The sequence below is a fragment of the Lampetra planeri genome, chromosome 18, assembly GCF_965212315.1.
Source record: "Lampetra planeri chromosome 18, kcLamPlan1.2.h2, whole genome shotgun sequence".
Classification (NCBI taxonomy): domain Eukaryota; kingdom Metazoa; phylum Chordata; class Hyperoartia; order Petromyzontiformes; family Petromyzontidae; genus Lampetra; species Lampetra planeri.
In genome coordinates, this window is record NC_136124.1 from 4,746,284 (window position 1) to 4,763,576 (window position 17,293).

The following is a 17,293-nucleotide window of genomic DNA, read 5'->3' on the forward strand; positions in this document are numbered from 1 at the left end:
CGTGCGTACATCCCTAAAACAACTGCTTCACACAACGTAGCACAACTGTACCGAACGTGTTTGGTGCGATCGTTATGAAGCACATTAGACACGTAACGTTAACGTAAACCTTGGAAACTATATTCATCACGGTGAAATATTTTAAATGTAATTCATGGATGTTCTTATCCCCCCCCACCCCTCCACCTTTCCTCCCATGCACCATCTGCTAGCTTCCAAAGTGATGTGACGAAAATATATAAGTAGAATTAAAGAGGCACTTCATGCGAATATTTCGTCATTCCGAGTTACCACATTCCGGGATATTACATCAGTGTTTCATTTCACATTTTTGTCACTTATGCTTCATAAGGCATTCTCTGTAGCGGAGTGCCAATTCTCCGGCGATGACTTCACAGTGAGAGCGTGTCACGGGTTCGTGTGGCCGATAATGTGTTATAGTACCCGCGAAATCATGGCGTTTTTTTATAGACAAATATGAATTAACGGGAAGCAGTTTGTACACACTAGAGCCACCTATTACGCATGTCTCTGTAAAAAGAGCGGTCTGTTTTTTTTTAAGCACTGCGTTACTCCCATTCTAGGATTGTAGGATGCACACATGAGAATAACATCTTATTCATAATAAACGTTTTTGGGTTAGATCGCGTTATTTATAAATGTGTCGTAACCCTCCACCACCCGACATGGCCAATGAGCAAAAAAGTGTCACGTTGACAAAAGACAAATAGTTCACTGCTTTAGCCCACCGGTGTGTTGAAGAGTGAATCCACAACATTTACAGTTTTTTTTTTAGTACGACGTTTCGCTGGTAATTGCATCCAGCATCATCGGGCAATTCGCAAGCATGGTGAAGCCCTCACGCCTACGTGTTAAACTGAATAAAATCTTACTTAAGTGCCAAAGACAAATGCTTAAGTAACGTATGCTTGCTGCATGTTAACCGACAGATGTTGCAAAATAGCCACTGGTATTATATTAATTTAGCTCATTCCTCATCTTGTTTCATCCCATCTCCACAAATTAAGCCCAGATAAGACGCTGGAGAAATAATCTGTACTTTTTCAGGCTTTTCGGATTTATAGGTTCTCAGGAATATTCGATCATGTTTATTTTTGTGTTTATTTAAAAAGAGAAATTCACTCCGGCGTGGCATTGAAGGGATTTTTGTTTCCCGCGCGTGTACATGGCACGTTTGAAGGTTCATTTGTAATAATTGTAACACTTTACTGGGGAAACTCACAGGCACTTTGCAACAGTATAAGGGAGCTGCAAGGTTTGTGCCAGGCCTACTCCGAGGTGAATAACGCTCTGAAGGAGATGCATGTCACCATTAACTTAATTTGTTTTCGCCCCCAAACTTAAACGGAGTTCAGTTAATACCTCAGTGGGCTTTGCCTGGTAGGATGGGGATGGTTTAGTGATGTATTTGTTTATGTTTGGGTGATTTGTTTACCTTTCCTGTACTTTGCACTCCCATCGTGTTTTTGTTTTGTTTGTTGTAACGTTCATACCCGCACCGACTGGACATCTTTGAAAAAGAGCTTTTTACCTCATCGGATTCCTCCAGTTTAAATCAATAATCCGATTCTGATTCTTAGTTTTGGAGAATTGCACCGACTGCAGCCAATACTGATGGTTTTTGCTACCTCTATTTTTTTTTTATCAAATACTTGTATTTTCTTCAGTTTATATACCCGGTTGTGCTATTGCAGTCGTGTTTATTAGAGAAAGCGTCAATTTGCAACTCTGCAGATAGAAATGTATCAACGCATTGTCGGACCAGAGCCCTGCAAAAATTACGTGATAGGACTACTTCCGAAGTAACTATCAATGGGACCAATTTATCCACAGTGGAGGTATACATATGAATGATCTGCAAAGAGTGTTAATTGTATATCAAGCACACCAAATGTGTTTTATTTTTACTCTCAAAGCTGGCATGAGCCAAATGAAGCGAAAAAACAAACTGATTATGAAAAGGGCGTTTTATGCAATCTATGTTGATTGTGCTCAGACCATAAATGCGTTGCAATTGAGGACCCGGTTTGTTCACGGGTGCCTGCCCAAATTCAGAATTTAAAAAAATCTCAAGTCGTCTCGGCTCAGTACTCTGACGCCTGAGTCTCCTCATCACCCACACATTTTTTTTACGATACGTTTCTTAATCATTTTTTGTACCAAAAAATAATGGCATGTTCTCACTAACCTTTAACCCCCGTGTCACCAACGAGAATGTCAGCCATATCTCGCATGACACTTTGGCTTTGTTGTTAGAAACGGATGAAGAACCGGGAAAAAAAATTTGACGACTAAAAAAAAAACCTCAGCTCAGAGACAGGACAAAGGCAGTCGATTTTTGGCAGCATCCATTGAGTGGGGGAAATGCAGCGATGTCCAGAAAAAAATAAATTACAAGTTTTTCCAGGTCAAAATCAATGGTTGGCCGCATGACTGACCTCCATCCCATAACTGCCAGGGTCACGGGTAATGGCACCCACCCTCCCTCCCCTGCAGCCCTGTACGTCAGGAGAGGTCGCGACCTCTGCCTTTTTAAAGCTCATGCGGTTGTGCTTAGTGGCGCGTGTAGCTCGATGGGTGGCGGCAATGCTTGAAAACCCAGGGTCAGGTAGTGTTGCCATCTCGCTAATGGAGATGCAGCTTGGGGAGGTGTCTTCACAGAAACGGAGTTCACCATCAGGGCAAAAATAAATCTGTGTATCTGTTGGCCACCCACACAGGTGTATGGGTTCACACGTTGTGGAGTAAGCAACCGTTCTTGTGATGACAAACTAAACTAAAAACATCTTTTTATTTTAGCAGGTAAGGCCCACTGAGCTATATAGCTATTTTTTTTAAGAAGCGACTTGGTTATCACAATTGATAGCTCAACGAAGTGGCTTATCGCGTGGAAATTAACAGCAGACAGATACTCTTAAACGCACGTTTCTCAATGTGGAGAGAAAAAACCGGGGGACCCGGAGAAAAATCCCCAGGACCACGGGGAGAACATGCAAACTCCAAATGTACATGCGTCAATGTAGGAATTTAACCCATGACCTCCTGTATACCAGGCGAAGTAGTTAACATCTCGCCACGGTGAGCACCCCAAAACAAGGACTGCACTCGCACAGCGCACACACCATTGCTTACACTCTCTGCTTTGCCCCCCCCCCTCCCACAGCCGGGATTGTAGGATTCTTATTATTCTATTTTACATTTGCTCGGGAACTCTTCGTGCACATTCCGACTCCCTAATTTCCTAAAACAATTAACAAATATTCTTGGTTCTTTCGGTAAAGTCACGTATAAGGGAAATGATAAAATAATAAAAACAAATATTATTTTTTTTCCCTTCTACGTGACTTTACCGAAAGAACCAAGAATATGAATCCCTGCAGTCACGAAAGCTTTAAATAAATAAACAAATGTTCCATTCCGTATGCCATTCCACTGTAATCAGAAATGACATTGTTTTCATTATTGGACATGTATAGAAAATATATATTGGTAATGAACTTCAGTCTGGGAGAAACATGTTTTTGGTGGGAGTTCTAACTGCCGCACAATTCCTGCATGACAGCAATTAAAATCAGATGTTACACTTTTCACCACAGCAGCCTACAACACCTGTTTTATGCATGATGGTCACCCATCCAAGCAATACCGAGACTCAATTCTACTTAGCTTCCGGAATCTTGACGAGATCGGCCCCATTCTGGGCGCATTGTTCAGAGGCTACTATTGCCAACATAGCGCGCGGCGCCCCGAATTAAACAAAACTATTTTAAATTTCACCAGGTAAGGCCCACTGAGCTATACGGCTCTTTTTCAGAAGTGACCTGGCCACAAATGATAGCTCGAAGTGGCTTTTCACGTGCAAATGTATAGCAGCCAAACAATCTAAATGCATGTTGATTCTAAAATGTGGAGGGGAAATCCAGAGGAGACCAGGAGAAAAATCCACGCGACGATGGGGATAACATGCAAACTCCAAATATACAGCAGGTGTCAGGGTCTGGATCGAACCCACGACCTCCTGTATACCGGGCGACATAGTTAACATCTTGCCACAGTGACGCTCCCGCATCCCTGCTTACTGCCTTGACCAATCCACACGGACCAGTGGGTGCTGAAGTATGGTCAAATAATCCTCGGGACAAGCACTGCATAATAAGGTCCTCATCCAACATTGGGCGGACAAAAACAACAGGGCAGTACGTCCACGCGGGTGCTCCTTGGGCATCTTCACAGGCCACACTTTCCTAGGAGTCACGGAGGAGCAGCAGGACACCCGCCTCACCGGCCAGAGGTGCAATATAAGCAGCCAGGGTCACCCCGTTACATCCGCCACCATCCCACACAGCCAATCAGTAAGGTTTGTCACGTAAACAAAACGTGTCAATTTAGTTACTGCTTCAGCACACCGGTGTGGTGGACAATAAACCAACAACCATTTACAATGCGAGTACGACGTTTCGGCTGGTACATTACAACCAGTTTCGTCAGGCGATTTGTCAAAATTATGCAGAAGTCCCCCTGTTTCGGCTTAAATATCGACACATTTTTATTTACGCGATCTAACCCAAAGCAAAACTTTATTATGAATGTTATTGGTGGCAAAAGCCTCCGTGTTAAACTCGCCACACCCAGCGGATGCCACTTGGTGGGAAAGTTCCTCTGCAACGGAGACTTGGGGGGGGGGGGGATCTTTAGGGGGAGGATCTTTTTTGCAATTAGATCACTATCGTGCCACTGGCCACCGTGTTACAAGACGAAGAATCCATTCGGATTCTGCGCAGAGCAGCGCAAACTTTCTGTGATCGAGAACAGCCTGCCTGGGAAGCAAATGTCACAAAGCTAACGCTCAGGTGTATTCAAGCGATCCCCTGATGCCACACAGTAGGGGGAAGCACTTTCCCACCCACAAGGTCACAGAGTGTTGTTCGTTGCATGATAGTCAAACTGACGTTTTTCATTCTAAGAGCTGGAATCTTAGCCAAATTAAGTGCAGGCTAAATGTACGATGCGCTCCCCAAATTTCACCAGGCTCACTTTTCATGAACTCTTGGAAGTGCTTGCACAAAGGATAGTAACATCTCATCCTGTGTTCTTGGAATCAGGCTAAATGTAATGAAGTTGTGTATTTTTTTAGACCATCATTGGTTTGCTGGTTGAGAGCATGAAACTCACTACAAACCTTGGTTGAATCGTATATGACCGTTCGAATTTGAACCCAGGATATCAGCAATTGCCAGCTCAACACTCTGACACCAGAGCCACCTGGCCAACATCCAATTTTTCTTCGACTTAATAACAAGGAATATACACCGTCGGCTCAGGCCTACCAGGTCACGTGTGCACCTCCTGCCTGTGCCTCATTTCAGCTTTGGGAAACTTTGACTTCTTTTGACATATTGTGAGACACATTTTTGATAACTTGCTTGTCTCTCAGTCGGGTAGGAAAAGTTAATAAAATATAGAATCGGCAAAACTACAACGTAATGCCCAAGTGGGACCCCCCCCCCACACACAGCTCGTGTCTGTGTACCCTGGAAAACAAACATTTGCTGACAAAATACCTAAACTTTTTCAAGCTCAGCTCGAGACTTAAAAATTCCATTCTCTCGAAAAATTGCCACTGAAGGATTTACACCGCAAGAGCGTTCATGCCCCTTCCTGTACGCTTAAAAAAAGAGTATCTTCACGGCCCTTTTGTTTGGAGCAATGAATCCATCCTTCTGGCTGAAAAGAATCCGAGACAATCCACACGTGCACAGGTGGCAGGGGACATGGTCGACGCAAGGGCACAGCCCATCGCAGCTCTCGCGCCTGTGAGGATTGCATTGCAATCTGGGGTACAAGATGTCTCACCGTGGCTTCTGAGAAAACAGGGATGGGACACGACTATGACAACAACAACAACAGCAGCAATACGTACGATCGACACTGCACTCAAACCGCTGTAGCGTGAAGGCAAACGGCCCGGCATTTGAACCTCCTCATCAACATTCTACGCGGTACAACCACCCTTTTCCTCCCTTTGCCAGTTTATTCAGGATAAATTACGCGTATAGATAAAAAAAAAAGCATTTTCCTCCCACACGACACACTCATGTTGGAGATTGCTGCGAATGCACCGATGCTGTGGTACGACTTGTTCAAAAAAAGTTTTAATGGAGAGAGAGAGAAAAAAATATTGCTATCGTGATATAAAGAGTTTGGTGTCGAATCGGTGATAACATGAGAATGTTTGCCGTTCGTCGCACCGTGCCCACCTTCTGCAGGGCCCAGCACCGTCTGCCAGGATGACTCATGCTCCAACCAGGGCCTGTGCGTCCAGCAGTGGGAGGAGTTCACCTGTGACTGCACCATGACCTCCTACACGGGCGCCTTCTGCAATGACCGTGAGTGATTTACGCATCACAAAGGCAAAGATTCCCCCCCGTATAGCCTGAGCAGACTGTTGGGGCAAGTGCTGTTAGCGAGAACCTATGAAGGCCGTGGGGGAGTGCGTATCCAGCACCACGCCCGGCCGCCTTTGTCTCCCTCGTGGCTACGTTTAACACCACACCAGGTACTCATTTGAGGCTGAGTCTACCTAGGGGAGGCCCAGGACCGGTTCGGATAATCGTCACTTCTGTTGGTGGTCTTTAGCGGGTTGTTGGGTGAATAAGCGCAGCGCGCGAACCGCTATACTGCTTCATTACATCAACTGCACACACACACGTACGTACGTGAATCGAAACTAGGTTATCACCTCCATGATGTGCACACTCAATCTCTGTTCATATGCTCATGCTTATAGACACATACACACTTGTATATACTCATTTACACACACACACATACACACGTACAAAGATCCCCCATGTAGCCTACAGACTGTTGGGGCAAGTGCTGTTAGCCAGCACCTATGAAGGCCGATATTGGAAGTGAGTGGTGTGGCTGGGATGACGACCGGCCGCCTTTGTCTCCTTTAGTGCTCATGTTTATCAACTGCACCAGGCACTTATTTAAGGCTGAGTGGACCTCAGGAAGCCCGGGCCCAGATGTTGACAAACAGCGGGAAATCGACCTCGGATCGCAGGGTTCGTAGCGTCGTGTGCTAACCACGACACACAAACTCGCACAAGTGTACACACACTAACGCACACAAGGACAAAAAGCCCATTTACCGTGAGGACAATAACCTATTAGCAAACACCAGACTGCACAAGGAGGCAATGTACCCAGCACGCCTGTCCATCATTGTCTCCCCATTGCTGATGCTGACATACCGTACCGAGTACTCATTTTAGTCTAGGTTGATCTGGGGGGGGAGGGGCGGGGGCTGACCAGACTGGTTTATCAAGAGCCGAATGGCTTTGCATGACCAGTAATTGAACCCAAGATGCAATAATTGCGGCGCAGTGCGCAAACCACTATGATATCGCGTCTTGCAGTAAGACCTTCAATTTTAAATGTCGATGTGCTCTGAAATCGGGCCATTGCCCAAAACGTCAGCTAGTTTATACATTTTTCTTCTGCTAAGGTATTGATGAATGTGTTGTTGTTTTTTTATTAGTGTTAAAAGTATAAAGGCTGCATTTCCCACGTGTCAATATATCATAATAACATATGTGTACCAGCATGACAAGACCACTTCTTAGCAGCAATTACTCTGAAATTAACCGGTAAACTGAATCAAACGTCCCTTGAATTGTTTTGCTCATGATACATGCATCTAGCTGCACATGTGTGCGTGAGGATCATTTACGCTTTATGCAAATGGTTTTCTGTAACATTTAAGCTAATGGCATAAAGCTGTGCGCGCGAGAGAAAAAACACGAACAAACGAGGAACCATACAAACGGGACAGTAATAATTTGACGAAAATTTTGATATGAGCCAAACTCATTCTAGATTTTCAGTTTTCGTGACTGCAATGATTTTTTCGGTCAAGTCACGTAGAAAAAAATAAAAAATCACGACGTTTTTAATTTTTTACCTACGTGACTTTACCGGAAAAACCAAAGAGTATGAGCCAAACTCAGTTCCGTCTCCAGCTATAAATAATAATAATAAACAAAACAGTTTGGAAGTCCATCGGCCTGTTGGGCTTTACAGACCAATGTCATCCAACAGCAATTGTTTCTGCAAGCAAACTCTGGACTGGCTCCGACATTCTGAGGCCCATCGGCAGTCAGGCCTCTTATGCAATTGCTGCTGGGTTAGAATCTATAAAAAAAAATTGCATTAAATCGTGACGCTGAATCGTGAACATTCATCGAATTCATGGCAGATGTAATTGTTACACGGCTAACGTTCAGCGTCGGACACACAGGGACTAATCACACATTGCTCAATGGGCTTTAAACGCCTGTATGTAATAAGGGAAGGAATAATTTTTATACCGTGTGCTTTTCAATTACTTTGCTCTTATATATTTAATTGCATAATGTGGTCACTTTTCTTTTCACCCGACCTGTTAAATATGAATTGTACGCTAAACGGAACTGATGTCGTGGCTTTCCCAGGTTGACAGCTCGCACATTGCCCAGTGATTAGTTTCCATGGCGATGGCACGCTTAGCCAAGTTAATTAAAATAAAATGCATCACCAACTTGTAGCGGATCACCACTTGGTCAGCGTTAATTTTATTTAATAGCTCTGAGCTGCCTTTCAGAGCACCCCCCCCCCCCTGCGCCCCCACCCATATCCCCACTCAGCCCCCCCCACCCTTAACAGTTAGCCACGATTAATTATTTTTTTTAAACATCTGCACCAAGGCTCACAGACGCTGCGTGTAATGCTCTACATGTGTAACCGGGCCCTCTCGAGTGGTGTTGCATTCGTGCTTTCCATCGACGACCATTATAGCATATTTATGAAGCTCTTGACAGCTGGCGGACGAGCGGCAGAGGGATAAATGAGAATACAAAAGCATCGAGTCGGTGGGCACGAACACACATCACTCGCAAATCGCGCCTCTTTGAATAAACAGACGTCATTGCCATCGCGTCGCGGCATGCCCACAGCACTCGACGGTGGAATTGCACCGCATATGATTTCAACGTCAAACGTATGATCATCATCGTAGTCGTCGTTGTCATCATCGTCGTCGTCGTCATAGTCATCGTCGGCGTCGTTAGTCATCGTCGGCTTTGGCCCAAAACTCTCCTTCTGAGATTTAGGAGGGTCTTGCTTTTTGGGATGGTTGGCACTATTTTCCTGCTCGCAGGAGGGAATTGTAGGCCGCTCTCAAACGAAGCGATGCATTTTTACAAACCTAGGTGGGTAGACTGTTTTCCTCATTATAATACAGAGTCAGGTGATCATCCACAAGCTCCATCTCTGCACGATCCATCAACCCCACTTCGAAGTCACTATACTACTGGGTGTGTATGCCACCACACCAAGAAATGTTTTATTTGGGTCGAAAATGTAGGTAATAATTACGGGTAAATATGTGAAAAAATTAAAAAATTCGACAGTAAATTGGTAACTTTTTGAAGGTGAAATACATAACACATTTAGATTCAAAATGTTTTTTCTTTTTTACTGGAACAACGTATTCTGGATATTCATATTTTTCGACGTCAATTCTCATTTCTGAATAAAATTAAACCTTTTGCTTTCTATTAAATTTTTTGTAATTATATGATCCCAAGGTACTGAAAATTCTTGTTTTTTTCGGTCCTGTGAAAGAGCGATAATGAAGCCTCGTGGGAATTGCCATGGCAACTGTTTCTCTGCTACAGTCATTGAACATTTTTCATTTGCTGCACACTGGCATTTGCAGTCATATTTTAGTGCAATTTATACAGATTTTTTTTTACATTTGTTCTTTAACATGAAAACTTCGCTCCTAGGCATATCCATCCAGCCCTCCGTAAAAATGTCCGTGTTACGTAAGTCACCTCGAGGTGCTAACTGATCCCTTGTACTGTATTCTTGCACAATTAATCAAGAACGCCACCGTTTTATTTCTTATGTTGCTACTACAACAGTTTCCCGGCTGTACGTCTTCAGGGAACCGTTCATATCCTCTCGTTTCTTACCTCAATACATCTTTCTTCCCAGCCCTCACTCTATTTACTGAGCAACTTAGCGTCAGCACAAAAGCCACCACCAATTACTTATTTAAATCAACACACTTTCACAAATGACTTTAATACTTAATCGTTTTTTAAAATATATATTATGCTGTGAAGACATAACGCTGCCTGGGCTGATGCTGCGGTAGACAGCGCGGCCTGCAATCCAGAGTGGGAGGCTCAAATACGAGTCGAGTGTTGACTCGCCACAATAGTCCTACGCGGCCAATAAAACGAGTGTCACTTTGTCTGGAAATCCGTTCGCAGTTGTGTCGTGGAAATACTCACCCCCTGCCATGGGAACGTGGAATTTTCACCACTGGCTCGGGGTTTAATCAGGAGATGGGCACTGCCCCCATGCTTATTTGAGCAAGGCGCCACTTTTGTTTTGAATGTTAAGATGCATTTACAGTGTGGAATTTTTCCCAGTTGTTTTCATATTAAATCGCACTGCGATATGAAGCCAGCAATCTGAGATCGATTCTTGGCCACGGGCTGAAGTCGGTGACGAGTGATATCTGAAATCGGTCCCGGGCCCACCCAACTTCGCCGACACACATTGACCAGCGTGGCGAAGTATAGTAAAACGATCTCCATAAGCCCACACAGCATGGAAAGGCTTCATCTCGCAGCGGATTGACAAAGGGCTGTGAATTATTATCACATTATTTATGCTTGCACAATAGAATCATTGGTCTTTACGAGCATGAAAGTTTCTTGCATAAAACTTGCACTTGGCATCTACGATAGTTTGTGTATGTAAATATGTATTTGTTTTATGGTTGATTTACGTCTTGTCTAATCATCGTAGTAATACATTCGACAAAGAAGTCATGAATGCTGTAACATCTTTCAAAAATGACATCATATTTTACGAGATATTTAAACCTGTTTATGGAAACAATCACTTTTTTCAGCAAAGCTGTTCCCCTGTTTTGACAACCTACTCAAATATATTACGTACGAAAAAAAACTTTCACATACATATGAATATAAATTAACTGCAAACTTTGCCACCTATTGCTGACAAATTCCTAAATCTGCCCACAAGGTAACAAAACACTGCCGAGTCAGCGTTGTTCTCCCCGACTGCGATATTGGATTTTCTTTTTTTTTTACTTTTGAGAAAGACCAAAGTCAAATGTAACCAATGTGGCCTTTTTTTTTTATTCAAAGCGCTGACAGAAACGGCAAGATGAGCATCCAAGGGCCTTGGTACCCATAGTTATCGTGAGAAGGCAGAAACAAAATATTAATTATACTGACAAAAGATGTTGCCACACGGACCTTGGTAATTACCAGCTATGCTGGAATTGTGGGAGACTAACATTAGTTCATTGTGCATTTTCTGCATTCTAATGCATGCCCATTGCCCTTTAAATGTTTTAATTGGAACACATTCAGGTGTTTATGGTTTTCTACAAGGACAGATTGTGTATAATTGCTAACTGCCATAATTAGCACTCCAAAAAGAACCCACAAGGGTAATTATCCATAAAAGCAGCCATCACCGTTTGACCAACTAAAAATACATCACATCGAATGTAAAAAAAAAGAAAATTCAAACACTTCAACACACGGCAACATATTTACGAACAAAAGTTCAGCATATGCTCCACAACAGCTGTGCGGAGAGAGGCCGTAATGCGTTCCAGGATTTCAATTATAACAACCGCCCATCAACAGCGAGGGAGTGAATCAAAGCCATGTTTTAAACACGTCCTCAGTTTTTGGAGAATGCCGTCGTCACAACACCGCCCCGCCGTGTTCATCGTCATTAGCAGGTGGACAACGGCGAGCGCATCCCTAGCCCACAGCTGCATACACACACCCACACTCCGGATCACCTCCAAAATCGAAAGGCTGTCACTTTTGACGGACGACGCTCTTTATGTCTCATTACCGGTCATTAACCCCTTTCGAGTCTCGGGCCTGTGCGTCCTTGCCTCTCCTTCACTTACCAAAACTGTTCACTTGTGCGCAAGTGTGTTAGTAGAAAGAAACAAAACAAAAATAAAAATATATATTTTTTTTCTAAAAGGTGAGGGGGGAAGGGGAGGGGTCAGGGGGGTTGGTGGCGGCGAAGAGAGTGTGATCGAGTGGCGGGAGCTGTGTAGAAGTTGCCGGAGCGATAGAGTGCAGGGGAATCGCACCCAGAGGGAAGCGATGATGCACTACTGTTGTCGGAAAATGAATCTTCCAGTGGAAGGACAGAAACACTTTGTTCAACGGTGCTCGCAGAAGGTACAAAGAGAAAGAAGCGTAGCAGGAAGATGGGTTCAACGTCAAACAACGTAAATTGTATGGTGTAACGACGTATTGATTCATGTCTATTTTGAAGCTCACGATACATGCATCGAATTGCATGTGTAAGAATCAATGTTTTTTTATATTCGTGCACGTACGGAACAAGGAATGGTGGAGTGTCACGGTGGCAAGATGTTATCTCCCTTGCCTTGTATGCGGGGATCGTGGGTTGGATCCCAACCCTGACGCCTGCTGTATATTTTGGAGTTTGCATGTTCTCCCCGTGGTCGTGTGGATTTTTCTCCTGGTCCTCCAGATTTTCCCTCCGCACTTTACAAACATACGTTTCGATTATTTGCCTGCTATAAATGTTGTACGTGGTAAGCCAGTTTGTTGAGCTATCCTTTGTGACCAGGTCGCTTCTGAACAAGAGCTAAAAAATGCATTTTTTTTGAAGATTTTATTTTTAGTGGTTAGCGCTTTGCACGATGAACATTGATTTCCCAGCCAAGGATAATCAGTCTTAGGTTCTGCCGCTACACCAACCTGTTCTGACCAATGTGGTCAATTGTGATCAAACAACCTCAGTGACTGACACGGCTTGGGGGAGACCTTGTGAATTATTTTTTTTACATTGTTCACGCAAAGGGTTCACGTGACCCTTGCAGCTACTACCGATCACTGCATTCCCGGGAAATGGTACCAGCAAGAATCTGTTATTCGGATGAATGTTGGACATTGATCATGACAATTCATCAAACTGCCAGGGGAGTGAATCGTTACACCTGCAATAGGGTAATATGATTAGTGCGTTGAATATGAACACATATTTTGGATGCTACCGTTGTGCAATAGTTAGCACCCTAGACCTTCAAGTGTGCTAACAAATCCAGAGGTTGCTGGTTCAATCTCCCGGTAACGAAAATTAAAATAATGGGCAAGTTTCTAAAAAACACCTCCCACTTCCGTCACCCCCAGCAGTAGAAATCGGTACACCACAATCAGTCGATCTGCCAGTCACGCGTGGTGGGGTTCAGTGTGGGTACTCCCAGCGCTTCTAAGACGTCTACCCATCGTACAAGATTAGGCCAAGATGCCCTCTAAAATGACTCCCTCGAGCTCCCTAGAATGGAGGCCCTTCTTCTCCCGGCAGTGACATGAGCAAGATATTGCAGGGCTGCACCTTAATGAATAAACTTGTCCTCAAATTAAGCAGCTAGTACAAGCCCAATGTTGGCAAGGGGAGGTGAGGGCCAGAGGCATCTTCTAGAGAGAGAAAAAAAACATTAAATGGTACGAAGGTAGGCATTTATGGAAATATGATTTAATGTTAGGCAATGGTATCTGACTCCATATAGAAGGAGATTGTTAGCCCTCTATGTACATGCAATTCATTATCATATCAATGATTAATAGCAAAGGTAAAAAAAATCACCGTTAATGGGTTTTCCGAATGTTCTTGACCTGCCATCAAAATTTAGACTGGCGGGTTTAATTTTTCCTGCAGAAATTACACTGCAATTTAGGGAAATGCATACACGATTATTTTTTTTTCTTCTTTAACCACATTTTTTTCCTACATCGTTAATTCTGGAGGTTTATTTTTTTTATTTTCCGTCATAATTTGTAAAATTAAGCTGTGGTCTTCTCACTTTATTCCATTTTTTAAGCATGGATTTTATTTTGCACTGCCAAAGGTGGTGGTGGTGGTGGTGGTGATAGAGGAGCCATATTGGCAAAAATATCACTTTCATATTCTTTGGGTCTTTCGGTAAAGTCACGTAGATAGGTTCCAAGAAAATAACAAACAAAAAAACTACGACGTTTCGATCTTCCTGAAGTCGTAGTTTTTTTTTATTTTCTTTGAATTTATCTACCTGATTTTACCGAAAGACCCAAATAATATGAATTCCTGCAGTCACGAAAGCCTTAAGTGAAGATTCACTTTCATATTATTTCTACATTTTTGCTGAAATAATAATATCCCTTCAAAAACGAATCGCACACAGTTAGTTTCTGCCTGCTCCTGTAATTTACGATCCCTCAATGGATTGCTGTATCACGTGAACTGCTACCCGTTTCAACTGCTCGGTGATTGGCTAATCTTAATTTATATTCTGTAACAGCAATCAATAACTGGAGCAATGATTTTATATATCTATATGAGGCTATGAAAAGCGATTTGAGAAAAGAACATGAAAGAACATACTTAATTATGATTTTATCTAGGAAGTCATCCAGAGCAACAATCCACATAACAGATTCAAATTTTTGTAAATAGTTTCCGGGCACTTTAAATGAGGTTGGACGTTCGGCTGGCACGGCTCATTTTAGCATTTTGCTTTAAAAATCTTTGAAACGGCACTCACAATTGTATACCGCTCCAGTAAATCTCCCCGGGAGCACCACTGCTGTGCAAAATATGCATTAATATTTTACGTCAGGAAGTTGGGAAAATTGGCGATTTTGTTTTTAAGTATGTGGAGCACATCTAAAATTTACAAGTAGTTACTATGGAAACTGTAAATTATACAATTTGGTTTCATGAAGTCAAAATTCCAAATTCCCAAAAAAAACACAAATCATGTGGACCAACATGATAACATCATATTTTAAGAAATAACTGTGTTACAATGCACGCGAGCTAACGATGTAGTTTACGCCCGAAGATGAACGGGTGGTACATTATAACGTAATATTTCACGAAGTAACTGTGTTACAATGCACGCGAGCTACTGTGTAATTCACGCCGCAGGATGAGCGGGTGTTTGTATAAATGGCAATCGCCAGGTAGTGGTCAGCAGAGGCTAAATAAACGCAGTCTCCTTGCGTTCGAAAGTCGTCGCGAGCATCAATGTGGACGGCGCCTTCTTGGCATCGTCGCCAAAAGTTTCTCCAAATGACTCCCTCTCCGGCGCGTTCTCACTTCTCTACCAAAAATGATACCCTAACTCAAGAGAGCATGGAATGTTGTCCGTTGCTTGTTGATCTAACCTTACTCTTTGGTTCTTTCGGTAAAGTCACGTAGGTAGAAAAAATAATAGATCACGACGTTTCGATCGCAACGCAAGCAACCGTCATCAGGTGCGAAACAAACACAGCAGGTTGACTGCTATCTTATTTAATATTCATCAAGATTAAGATGTCGCCATGGCCGAAGCCACTGACGCCACCCCACCTCTCCGATGCTTCCTTCACCTCCCGCCAGATCCCCACAGGCTGTTTATGGGCCTGAGCCAATGGTAAAAGTCCGCATTCACAAAGTGGTACTTGTTTTGATTAAAATAAGTGGTATTTATGACCATCAAAGGTACTTGTGTTAATGATCTTCAGAGGTATTTATGACCATCAGAGGTATTTGTGTTAATGATCATCAGAGGTACTTGTGTTAATGATCTACAGAGGTATTTATGACCATCAGAGGTATTTGTGTTAATGACCATCAAAGGTACTTGTGTTAATGATCTTCAGAGGTATTTATGACCATCAGAGGTATTTGTGTTAATGATCATCAGAGGTACTTGTGTTAATGATCTACAGAGGTATTTATGACCATCAGAGGTATTTGTGTTAATGACCATCAAAGGTACTTGTGTTAATGATCATCAGAGGTATTTATGACCATCAGAGGTATTTGTGTTAATGATCATCAGAGGTATTTATGACCATCAGAGGTATTTGTGTTAATGACCATCAGAGGTATTTGTGTTAATGATCATCACAGGTATTTGTGTTAATGATCATCAGAGGTATTTATGACCATCAGAGGTATTTGTGTTAATGACCAGAGGTATTTGTGTTAATGATCATCAGAGGTATTTGTGTTAATGATCATCAGAGGTATTTGTGTTAATGACCATCAGAGGTATTTGTGTTAATGATCATCAGAGGTGCTTGTGTTAATGACCATCACAGGTATTTGTGTTAATGATCATCAGAGGTGCTTGTGTTAATGACCATCACAGGTACTTGTGTTAATGATCATCAGAGGTATTTGTGTTAATGACCATCACAGGTATTTGTGTTAATGACCATCAGAGGTATTTATGACCATCAAAGGTATTTGTGTTTATGATCATCAGAGGTACTTGTGTTAATGATCATCAGAGGTACTTGTGTTAATGATCATCAGAGGTGCTTGTGTTAATGACCATCACAGGTACTTGTGTTAATGACCATCAGAGGTATTTATGACCATCAAAGGTATTTGTGTTTATGATCATCAGTGGTACTTGTTTGACCCTCAGTGTGGTGAAGGCCTCGTGATTGCTCGCCGCGTTTCTCCAGCAAACTGCACCACCCGGATTGGGTGACCGTTAAAAATAGCCGCGGTTCACTGATGAAAAGTTGAACGATGTTCGTATGTTGAACTTATTTCGCGCAGTATGTAGCCATCCGTGTGAATCGTAGGTGCTCGTGCATGAGAGACGGGCTTCCTAATGCGATTTGGGCTGCCGATGTGGGAACAACTCCAAAAATAGAATGGGCAATTAAATAGGTATACAATAGTCTTGGTTCTTTCGGTAAAGTCACGTAGAAGGGAAACAATAAAATCATAAAAATACAAAACAATTAAATTCTCACGACGTTTCGACTGCAACACAAGCAATCATCTACAGGCGTGAACTCGTCCATCTGAACAACTGCCAAAATCGCTGTCCGTGGTGCTGACGTTAAGAAAAAAACGCAACTTTTTTCAATTTTTCTTGCTGTGAGTTTTTCACACCTGATGATGATTGCTTGTGTTGCAGTCAAAACGTCGTGAGAATTGTATTGTTTATATTTGTATAATTTTATTGCTTCCCTTCTACGTGACTTTACCGAAAGAACCAAGACTATGAATCCCTGCAGTCACGAAAGCTTTAAATGAGGTATACAATAATTACATGCGGCCCTTTGTGTTAATCTACTGCTGAATGAAGTTCTCCCCAAGCCATGCTAATCATGGAGGTTGTTGGACCATACTT

At 42.8% G+C, this 17,293-nt stretch overlaps 1 protein-coding gene across 1 annotated transcript in view; it reads left to right on the forward strand.

The window, feature by feature from the left end:
• The window catches only part of LOC144723519 (neurexin-1-like), a 365,717-nt gene that overhangs the window by 272,830 nt on the left and 75,594 nt on the right, over positions 1-17,293 (forward strand). The window contains exon 16 of the mRNA XM_078602336.1: positions 6,288-6,407. Within this exon, the coding sequence (XP_078458462.1) occupies positions 6,288-6,407 (120 nt within the window). The remainder of the gene's footprint in view (positions 1-6,287; positions 6,408-17,293) is intronic.